This window comes from Centruroides sculpturatus, unplaced genomic scaffold (assembly GCF_000671375.1).
Source record: "Centruroides sculpturatus isolate CEXI.00-Female unplaced genomic scaffold, Cexi_2.0 scaffold163, whole genome shotgun sequence".
Taxonomy (NCBI): domain Eukaryota; kingdom Metazoa; phylum Arthropoda; class Arachnida; order Scorpiones; family Buthidae; genus Centruroides; species Centruroides sculpturatus.
Genome location: NW_019384360.1, coordinates 192891 through 205254, shown reverse-complemented (window position 1 = coordinate 205254; position 12364 = coordinate 192891). Strand labels below are relative to the sequence as shown.

At 27.0% G+C, this 12364-nt stretch overlaps 1 protein-coding gene and 1 non-coding gene across 3 annotated transcripts in view; both read right to left on the bottom strand.

Annotated features, from left to right (window-relative positions):
- The window catches only part of LOC111640779 (UV radiation resistance associated protein-like), a 33566-nt gene extending 22373 nt beyond the window's left edge, over positions 1-11193 (bottom strand). Inside the window, exons 1-3 of one of the 2 annotated variants that reach the window (XM_023386842.1) lie at positions 11043-11193; positions 5030-5253; positions 2512-2632 (exon numbers count right to left, since the gene is read on the bottom strand). In XM_023386842.1, coding sequence (XP_023242610.1) covers positions 2512-2632; positions 5030-5095 — 187 coding nt within the window. In that variant the 5' untranslated portion in view covers positions 5096-5253; positions 11043-11193. The remainder of the gene's footprint in view (positions 1-2511; positions 2633-5029; positions 5254-11042) is intronic. The other variant, XM_023386846.1, reaches the window with a different exon arrangement.
- Positions 11194-11932: 739 nt separating this feature from the next.
- Trnag-gcc lies at positions 11933-12003 on the bottom strand. The gene has a single exon. It is a non-coding gene; the product is annotated as a tRNA-Gly (tRNA).
- Between the last annotated feature and the right edge of the window lie 361 nt (positions 12004-12364).

The window sequence follows — 12364 nt, the reverse complement described above, 5'->3', positions numbered from 1 at the left end:
TAGCATCTCAACCAAATATTTGAAAATTCCACAAATTCTAACAAATAATTCATTCATTATATGTTATGTAATGTCTCTGTATGTATGTATATTAATAAATACTTAGAGACAACCCATAAGTAGACACCTTTATTTTCAGACATGGTCTTATCTCACAGTATCTATTTGATACAAATAACACATGCATATTAAAACCTAGTTGTCCCACCACTTGCTTTCTTCAAAGCCTCAACCCAGTCAGATGTGGAAACAATGAGTTCTGCTATCTTGATATCTTGGTTTGTGAAATGTTGAACCATTTGGCATGTAAACAATCTAAAAGCTCTCCACAGAAAGCAGGCTTTTGTGAAAGTCATTGCACTGCACTATCTGGCAGATTTCAGACATGTTTGATGGGATTCATGTCAGGTGACTGACTGGTCCAAAGAAGCTTACAGATATTTTGTTTCCACCCAATTCTGGGTCTTTTTAGCAGCATGACAAGAAGCTATGTCATCCGTAAACAATGGACATTTCATCCATTGGCCCACCAGAGAATATTGGCAGAAGACTCTTCTCAGATATGGCAATGTATATTTTGGAGTTAATACTGTTGAAATTTAATGTATCTATTTACTTATTGGTTATCTCTGTATAAATACAGAATATTTAAAATTTGCTAAATGTATCAATTAATTGTTAAAAAATTTAACAAAATCAGACAATAAATTGATATTTTTCAATACAATGCTACTATCTTTACTCAATTTTAACTCAAAAATTTTTATTTGAGTCATCTTAAAAACTTTCCAAGATGCTGGAATAAGTGGGGCATATCACCAGATGCTAGTGTCTGGTTGACAGATTATTGCAATTCTAAGGATTTAAACTCTCAATCAGTTATTAATGAAGCATATAAACATCAAATATATTTTACATGTTCCTGTTAAATGACAAATATCTGAAGTATTAAATATAACTCTTTAGTATTAAGAACATAATAATATAGCAAAAATTAATAGCAATTCTAACTTGGCATTTATACAGATAAAAATACCTAAAAATGTACTTGATTGATGATTGCTAGTCCTGCTGTAGATATATATGTTATATTATTTGAAAATATCAGAATTTCAGTTAAAACTTCTAAAAAAAAAATAATAGAAAGCTACTTTTCTAATATCAAATGCAGAATTTATGCATAAATATAGAATAATCTTCACTTACTTTAACTTCCTTAACATTCATAACTAAAATATTACTGTTTATTAATCAAATACTTTATTCATCATTGACTGTAACCACTAAATATGTGAAGACAACACTTTGCAGAAAAAGAAACTGTTATTGTAATGTGAATTTAACAGTATAAAATATACATCTTATCATTGTATAATTCTTATTCAATTATTTAATTATTCTATTAAGAACAATTAAATAATTAAAAACACATGACGACAATTTACAGAAACTATTACAAGGATGATGCATTAATAACCTGATGATAACTGTAAAGTTATTTCAGTACTGAATTTCAAATTTAACTGTATAACAGAAAAATAACTGATTGGCTAAAATAAATTAAAACTAAGATTTAAAATATTGATATCTTGAATATGAGAAGAATAGTTCATTGAATAATGTTTATTTCTCTTATCCATGCAATATTTAAAAGTTTATAAGTGTAACACTAGAATTTTTTATTTATTAGTATGTATAAGTAAAAAATTTTCAACAAAAAGTTCTATGCATTATATTCCTATCTTTAGGAATAGGTAATATTACTGAACACATCAAGTTAGTATATCTGTACTTTTTAAAGTATCTTTCTTTGTAAATACTAAAAGTATTTGTTTGTACAGTAATACAAATTTAAAAGTTCACCACAGATTTCTTTGCTAACATTCTTCACATATTTTCTTACAACCAATCTGTAACCAATTTTAAGATAATTTAGCACTGAAAAAGTTTATTTTATAAAAATAGTGAATTAAAACAAATTTTGAGTAAATAGATTATAAGTTTTCAGTTTCATATTTTAATTATTTATCATCATTTACACTATCTGCATTAGATTATCCATTTAGCAATTTTTGTGTGTACGGATGAATCTGATAAAATAGCTAAGTTACTTCACAAAATATATTTCTTGCAACCTTCCTTTTATTGATTTTAGTTTATTACAAAGTTTAAAAATAAATTACAAAAATTATTTTTAGTAGTAGAATTTGTCATCAGAAATTAGTAACTATACAAATCCTCTTATATTACTCATGTGTGTTTGCTCTATTCTAGATTATAAATATAGTGTTTGTTTAGGGACTCAATACAGTAATCTTATGGTGTTTTTTGTTAAAAATTGTGATTTAATTTAATAGTTTCTATCAGATAATCAAGTTTTTATCACCCAAAACCACATGATTGCAAAGATAAGAATATTTTATCTCCTTGTGATCAATAATTGTACCTAAAAACAAAATGTAATTCAGATAGTTATAATTAATTTAATTAAAGTTAATCAAATTTGTTTACCTGGTGATACACAATTATCATGTAGAGTAAAATGTAGCCCAGTTTTTGAATCACAGTCAGCTGTATGAGAGGGTAGTGAAAGATTTCTCAAAGAAATATTATGCAAGTGATGTAAACGATGCTGGAAAAAATATATATAATGATTTATAACAGTGCTTAATTAAATTATAAAGGGATAGATTAATATTTCTTATATATTAAAAATAGCAATAAATTTATGCTTGAAATAACTTTGTTGTTGTTTCGATAATATAAAAACTATCATTTAAAATAATTTCATTTAATTTATTAAACAAAAAAAATTACAAATATTCTGTTATTTAAAACAAAACAAAAATGTATTTTTGATTTTAAATATTGCTGAAAATAATTTAATTTTGTATCTTTATAGGGAAATCTAAAGAAATTTTTAAAATATTTTTAGATTAATTTACAATTAATTTTCAAATTAAGCAAAACTAAAACAGAACACAAATAAGTTTTTCTCTGTTTTCTTTATATATTTTTAAGTAAATTAATGTGACAAATTTCATTAACGTAAATGTAATTATAAAATTCTTTTTCATCTTTAAATCTAACAGATTCTCCAGTCTATACTATCTTTACAAGATCTGTATTAAACACAAGTATCTGGAAGCTAACAAATTTTCCATTGCCATAATTCAATGCATTTATCAAATAAATAAAGAAGACATTTGACAATTCAAAATCTTCCACACTGCAGGTGAGTTCTAAACTATAAATGATTTTATCATCAATACAGAAAAAATAGTTAATCAGACTACTGAATCAGTAACTGATAATTACTCTATTAGTAAGTACATAGTTTGTCAAAGCATTTTTATTTCTTATATACAAGTTTTTGTAAAGTTTTTGAAAAAATATATGTAAGAATTAAAGTTAATTTAAGAGAGTACATTTGTTTAATTTTTCTGAATAAACATTAATTTTAAATAATAATTATGGAATTTGGCTGAAAGGTAGATGAATATTCCACCATCTACCTTTGCACAATCCAATCTTGATTGAATTTGTAGCAATCCAAAGGTAGACTGGCACACCAGTTTAAGTTATAATCAATGATTGGAAACTTTTGAATTTAATTAATTTAGAAATTATTATTCTACCAGCAATATTGGTAATTTAACTGGTATTGCTTCATTTACATCAAAGTAAATTGATAAACATTAATCTTAACCTAAGATGCTAGCATGCATTTACTATATGGAATTTGTTCTAAAAGATCAGTAATTAATTTAATTAAAAATATACTGAAAATCCAACAGTTAAATTTATGATTAATTTAATTCAGACATTGGTTATTGTTTATTTATACATACAAACATCCCTACAAACCCGATGTAATGCAATAACTCACAAACACCTGCCATAAATCATCGAGCTATAATTTGGAATAAATAATTCTAAATTACAAATGAATCTGGCATTAGTGGGAGGCGTTAGACTCCATCTTGTACTAAAATTAATAATTACACATTTAATTAAATAATTTACATTAATTTTAATATGAGATGTCAACTAACACCTCTCTCTAATGCCAGATTCATTTGTAATTTAGAATTATTTATTCCAAATTATAGCCTGATGATTTACAGCAGGTGATGGTGAGTTATTGTTTGTTTATGTTATTTTGATTTATTTTTAAATTAAACTGACTTATTTAAAGAAAAATTTTGATAATTAAATAAAATTTAGTTTTTTTTTTATGACAACTAAGTTTCTTTGTTGACAATCCACCTCATGAGTACCAAGAGGACCTTTTAAATCATACCTATCATGGGTTTACTCAGGCCCAGAATGGAGGCAGCCAGGTGGTAAGGACCTGACAAATTCAAAACAAACCTTTACAGGACCTGACAAATTCAAAACAAACCATCCCCAAAAGATTCCAGGGGCTTTTCAATCATCTAGATTTGATCCCCGATCCTTAGAGTGGAGTGGATGCCTTAACAACGTTGGCCATCTGTCCATCCACTAAACTGTTTTTTTTATTATTGATAAATTCTATGCAACAAACAACATTACTTATGTTAGTTTTTATAATTTGTTAACTGATCATAATTCAACAATTTTTTAAATTATTACTGAAATCTTCATTAAATGTCATTTCATTTAATGTCATTTTGTTATACTGTTGAGGAAAGTACTGTTGTAATCATTTACAATTATTGCTGCTAAATTTTCTTTATAAAAAGTAAAATTGGTTCTACAAGATGGGAATTAAGTAAGGTAGGTTTGCAAAAACTCGATATTCAGTCTAAGGTAAAATTGGTTTTGTTTCATGTTGTTTCACTTTACACCAAAATTTCCAAGAATCTATTGAAAACATTAAACAAAGACTAGCAATATATCGAAATATCACTGATTTTAAAAGGAATAACAGCCTTAATAATGAATTGAATATGACAATAAATTGATATAAAACAAATCACACTAGACAAAGCATCTACGTATATTTCTAGTCATTACTTTGAATCAAGTAACCAATAATACTCACTTGCTGTGTAATTAAAGGAACGTAGCATCGTCTAATTCTTGTATCAAAATGAAATTCAGTTCCCATGTTTTGCTTCAGAAAGTAATTAGATGATTATAGCATTATTCTTTCTATAAGAAAATACATTCAAACACTGAATATTAACATCTACATTATAAAAATTGCATTTCGGATGATTTGATATTTTCTCTATGTTTTTTTCTTAATTCTTTGAAATTTGTTTCCTGAAACAAAAAAAAAAGTTAATAGATGTTTCACAATTGTATAAATACTAATTTTCAATAAATTATAAAATTAAATAAAGTGGTTTTCATTAAAATTTTGTTTTGCAATAACAGGATGCATATTTAAATTCTACTTCAGGAAAAGATTTCTTTTTAAGGCAGCTGTAATATCAAGAGAGCTTATAACCAAGTGATTTTACTATCATATTTAGTAAATTAATACATTATAAAGACCTTAAATTGGTCTTGATTAGCTTTATATGCTGTTTAATTACATGTTATTGTTCATTAGAATAATCATTTGAATTAAGCAAATAAGTTTGTGAAACTCAAAACGGTACATTCTAATGATCAATAATAGATAATTAAAATACGCTATACATAGTGTGTTTGTTAATAATGTTTAATAAAATAAAAATCAATAATTCAAGAATCATTGAACAAAAATTAATTAATAGCAAATTAAAATTAAATGACACTTGATATTTTGCTAAGCAATAAAAAGACACATCATCAAATCAGCCACTGGATTATTTATTTATTGGGATATAATAAAAGTATCGGACTCAAAGCAATTTGGCTAGAGGCAAGCAATGAAGCAATCATCTGACGTTAAATAATTAGATATAAATTAACTTTCAATTTTGAAAATTCTAGAAGGAAAGATCAACCTGGAGTAAAACATGAACCCACAACTCCTGCTTATTACACAAATGCATTGTCAGTTATGTTAAGCAAACCTCCAATCTTTGCTTCCATAGCTTTGGAGGAAGAGCAAGATTAAATAAATCAATTAATGATATATTAATTGATTTGCTGAAATTCTTAATATATTAAAGTTTAAATATTCATTTATTAACTATAAAATTATTATTTAACATATGTAATATGTTACACACTTTACTAACATATCAAAACAACAGATCCATCACAGCTGGTAAGTTATAATTCTTCAGTTGGTTGGCTAAAACTGTCTTTACACAAGAAAATTTTCAGTTAGATTTTTGCTAAACTGTAGAAATAAATCCTGCTATTTGAGATTTTTTCTGACAACATATAACCGAGTGCCAATCATATCTGAAAGAGCAAAAATGCACTCTCATTCATTGTACAGAGTGTCGATTGAGTGAATTTTGAAAGTAAAATTAGGTATAAGCTACAATAGAAGTATGGTATACAATTTGAAGATAAACACAATTATACAAACTTTTTATACAATTATAAAATCTCCATATATGCTCCTCTCATATCTAAACAATATTCAATTCCTTGACATAGAGCCAATAGCATCCTGTATGCATATACAAAGTTCATTGCAGTCACTAATTTTGGTACCAGCATAAACCCTGTACTTCACTTATTCCCAGAAGAGGAAATCTGGAGGCATAATACCAGGATCATATAGCACCACAACTCAATTTTAAGAAAAACTTATGAAGTTGCTCTTACTCACACAAAACACATTAAATACATTGATCTTTATGCACTGAAATTTGGCAGTGATTTGAAATGTGTCAGTCTCAATCAGTACATTTTGTTTATATGATAAAAACTGTGTATAATGATCTCTTACACACACACACAATTCATTTTAAAATCAATGTGAAATGTTACTTTTTTTTCCATTAAGAGCTATCAGACATTACAAAGATTTGTTTATGCGTACAACTGTAGTAGCAGATAAAATTTAAAATGTAGATATGTAATAACTCAAAATAGAATATAAAAAAACTTATTAACTAATCAAATTATCAACATTACAAAAAATATATAAAAACAAAATTGACATCAGAAACTTCACAAATTTATATTTAACATTCTCTGCAAATAAATAAAAGTCAGATTAACAAATAATTGTTTATCCCGAAGTAAAAGACAATTGTGAAATATTTCTAAGATTTTTTTAAAGACCTTTTACACGCTTAAATTTTTCAGAATTAGAAATTTCATCTGCAGAAGATTCAAAATGTCAACATTAAAATGTTTTGAAAAAACTAAATTAATATAAAATCAAATTATAACTTCATATTTTACATAACTTATACACACAATTTTAATTTCTTAGTAATTTTTTTTTTTAGTAATATTATAAAATAGACATTTATATTTTCTTTTAATTCTTTGACTAAATATGCTAGTGCGAAAGTTCAAAGTTTACACATTACACCATTTAAATAATAATAATGAAAGATTATAAATTTATCATCTATTTTTGCATTTTAGTTTTGAAAACAATCTGCGACTACTATCGGTATTTCATATAAAACTGTAGTCGTCTAACTCATTATTTCTTACTTCTCTTCTTGACGAATAGTTTTAACTTTAAAACTTAGAAATGATCTTTTAATCTTTTTAACTAATATTCTTCATATATTAATCTTTATTTTTTAAAGCATCTATACTATTATTGAACCGACTGGTATCATACTATGATTTATACTTTAATATTTTTGATGTCTTGTATTATTCAAGTTATGAGGAGACTATTTATATTTGTTCTGTCATTTTTTCTAGACCATTTGAAATAATATTGCTTTGCTTTCTCCTCTAATTCATTTTTTAATTATGAGAATTTTATGTCCTATAAATGTGCTCTAAATAGAGTTCTCTGATGGTATATTAAAATTAATTAAAATCTTTATGGAAAAAATAGAAGAAACAGGAAAAAAAAAAAAGCCATAAGTTTTTTCTTAAAATATCTAAAAAATATGTTGTCTAAAAAGTATGTTGTCTAAAATCTAAAATTGCTTTTATTGTATGTAATTCATTTTTTTTTTAATAATTTAAATTCTTTGTTGTTCTTAACAGATAATTTATAAGCAATTAATAGCTTGTTAATAGCTTATAAATTAGGGTTTCTCATTTTCTGGTCTTTTGCTTGTCCCGGAATTTCGGGAAAAAAATGAACTGTTTCCCAGGATATAATTAATTTAAAATAATTAATACATTGTAATGACATTCTACACAATGGAAAAGAACCCCCAACCAGAACAGCAAAGAATTTAAATTATAAAAAAAAAAGGAATTACATGCAAAATTTTAAGTGTTATTCTATTAAATACAAGCTAATGCTTAATCACAAAAAACAAATTATTTGACAAATTATAATTTGTATACTTCTATTTTTTTATTTTTATTTTCCTTAAAGGATTATTCATTATCAAAAAAATGTAATCTCAGGCACTTCCCTTGCCAAAGTTGGAAATCAATAGACATTTATAATTTCAGTTGTAAATAATTCCATATATTTAAGACAAAAATATTAAAATATTTCTCAAATAAAACTACAAATAATTAATAATCTCGTTAATAAATAAAATTAATTTCTGGTAATTCCATTTTATACATTTCACTTCTTTTAATAACAGGAATTAATTTCAACAACAAAAATTAAAAGTTGGTCTCATTCTTATCACTAAATCACTCTTGCATCACTAGAAAAACATAAAACTAGATAAAATAAGATTTTAAAAGTGATTTTGATAATTATTATAAATTTTTTTCTAACAAAGATTTTTTTAAAATTTCTCTGAAAGTTTGTTGCAACTTATTTTTGTAATAACACATAAAAATCTGTTTCAAACCACTTCAAAAGACTATAAAATAATACCTTTGAGTCACTAAACACTAGTGTGATGAAATTTAAAGTCAGAATATTTACAGGTAGCTATTTGTCCCCCTTCCATTTAAACTTAGGATTACAAACAAAATTAAATATTGGTCATAACTTCTATTTTTAAACTGTAAACAAAAAACTGCTTTACCTCAGAAATGACTACTGAATTCTATACTTTTATATTACTAGAAATCTATTCAATAGTGAATGAATTAGTACAATTTCTGTCTTTAATGAATTTAAAAATAATTTTTTTTTTTCATTTTCAGACTTTAAGAATATTAAAAATTTAAAGAAAATAAAAGCCCAGTGATGTGTTCAAAGTACAAAATTCATATGAAACAACTCTGAATTCAATATAACAACCAAATGTTTTCATGCAAGAGACCATATCTGTCAGTAATTTGATACTGTCTGATAAATTCCAAAATTCTGTTAAAATGCCGAGTATCATAGTTACCAACCGTAAATTATATCTAATTGAAAATTAAGTTAAATACTAGACTCAAATAAAATACAAATAACAAAGTCAAGAAATATTAAACTCATTTAAGGGGTTAATAATTTATGTATTTATGTAATTAATATATGTAGTATTAATTTATGTTGTTTCTATTCTTATGGGACATTTTAACTGTTTCATCAATAAGTAGCAATCTCTTACTATATAACCTTATTTAATGAGCATACATAAATTAAACTTGCACAAAATTTATGTTTCAAATAAAATATTTGAATTTTGTTTTTACATAATTTAATCCAATATTAAAGTGCATTAAAGATTTTACAAAACAATACTTTAACGTAGAAATTAATTATACAGAAAACTCAACAAAATAAAATATAAACAGAGTAGAAATGACACAAGTTAGACAATTTCTACAAAGTCAGCTAAAGTAATTCCTCCTCAACTCCTAAAATTTCATCATCTCAAAAATTTCAATTACAATTGATTATTAAACTCACAAATCAGCAAAATAAATGAAATTTGATTTATATTCATTTATTTTGTCAACTGTATAAAAAATTAGGACATATCCAAAACAGTTTCATATATAAGATGCTGTTGATGAATAAATTAAAACTTACTTTAAAATAGACAAACTATAGACTAGACTATTAGTTGGTTACTTTTAGATAACATAATGTAACTGACAATACACCTGTATTATCAGTGCAATGAGAGATTGCACTCTGTAAATACTAACCATGTCTATTTTATGGGAGATAGGGTGGCAAGACGAGATATTTCTGTGGTAATTTTGTTACTTACAAGAGTACTTACACCACAAGAGTTTTATGTTACTATACATCAATTTTCTTCATAAAGACCATTTGCATAGACAAAAAAACCCTTTTTAACCTGGATGATAATTGTGATAATAGGGGAGATTACGGATTTAAAGTCAGTCACACACATCATTACTTCAACAAAAACCATTTTCCAGAGATTCTCGGGAATTTTTTCCAAAATAAGGAGCACCTCTGTCAAAAAAGGAAAACTTTTAAACGAGCCTCCCCTTTTTTTTGTCAGGCTGGAAAAACAGTACGCAACAAGCACAGGTTTACAGTCGACAAAACATCGACGACAGGATGAAACATCTAAGGAAGGTTCCGAAAGTCGACAGTGCAAACGGTAACATTCGAGTGCCAAGCAAGTTTAAGGAAGCCCCGGAAAGAGGTTTAAAAACAAAACTAGTAGGGAAAAGTTTTGACGGAATTATCCCGTCCCATCACCCCACTTCCCCAAAAACCAGACCGGTTAGTATCGACCGAGCAGAATCTCTCATCACTCCAACCATACACAAACTAGTAAAAGTAACTTCTACCATAATTCCATTAGCTCAGATACAAATGCAGTTCTGAATGATGCAGTTGCGACCTTACCAGAGCCACGGGAATAACAAACTAAAATTTTGGTGTCCAAACTCCTCATTCAGAACTGCAATCGTCATTATTTAAATTGCCATCATATAACCTTTAAAGAATAAAATATGTAAAGTAATGATGATAAATATATTAATTAATATTTTATGCAAATTGAGGGATAAATCTAAGTGTATCTGCGTGTGCTAAGTATAAAACCTGATTAAATAACCTACTGACACACATATACTGTTTCCTAATTAGCATAAATGAAGCGGGTAACGGATATATAATAAACTATACGAACCATTTTATAAATACGTAAGTTATTATACAATTTTGATTAATTTCTTAAATAATTTATTCAGTTTTCTCCGATATTACGGAAGAAACATCGCATCCAGTCCATTTAACGACTTTGCTCATCCACCCACTGCTGCACGGTACACATACGAAGCGACCAGACGATGGAAACGGTAAAAATAGCCAAACATTATAAATATTCCAAATATTTTTTTCCTTGCAAAACATTAGCTAATAAATATTTATTATTTAATAACGCATAATTTGAGAATTTTATAAATATAAAGTATTAATTTTTAGAAAGTTTTAAAAAAATCGATTGTATGGAGGCGAGGAATCTCGTATCGTGGATGTCTAAGCGATTAAGTAAACGAACCAATAGCATAATTGTTTCTCATACAATGGATTATTTTATTGGTTTGCTTGCTTAGTTTCGTATGAAACGGACTACGCTATTGGTTTATTTAGCTGCTTGTTATTTAAAAGGGCTTCGTTCGCATTTCGTCATAACGGAATTTCGTTCTTCTTTCCGAAATAACAGATTTTTTTCCTGTTATTTCGGAACATATTTAACATATTTTTCTTGGATGAACTGATGAGAATATGTCAGGTTTTGTTCCTTTTTTATTTGACTTAGTACATGACTATAATACCCATGGGTTCGATTTTCATGTGATTTCGATCAAACCTACAACGGAAACGGCCGAGCGGTAAGTGAGAAGGAGCACGATATATTCGGGACAGACGAATCCCAAAATTTCTTCGGGTTTATTCGACCGTCCGAATTTCCCAGATATTTGTATTCTACAACAATAAGCGTTAGTTTACCGTTCTGGGACGCAAAATCCTGCACGAGCAAAATTTTGAGCTTTTGTGCCGGTACAAAAATAAAAATGCATCGGCCGGGAATCGAACCCGGGCCGCCCGCGTGGCAGGCGAGCATTCTACCACTGAACCACCGATGCTTAGATAATACTTTTTCAAATCATGCTTTTATAATGTCATCGACCCGTATTTAAAACTGGTTTTCCTCTCTTCTATATGAAAACAACCCGTCTTTTTTCCGTATATACTGTATTAGCATTAGTTAAATATAGCAACCGGTTAAACTATAAGTGTTGTATGATATTATTCTCAAATAATGAATTGCAAACTGCCTCGTTAACCGATCTGACAGTTTAATGTAGTTAATATGGCAGGGTATATACTGGTACATTATAATATAACTAGTCCGTCATTTTAATTAATTAATCAATAAGTTGGCCCAGATACAAAGCAATACATCAAACTCCGGCCAGATCACCAAAAAAAACCCTTAAAATTTAG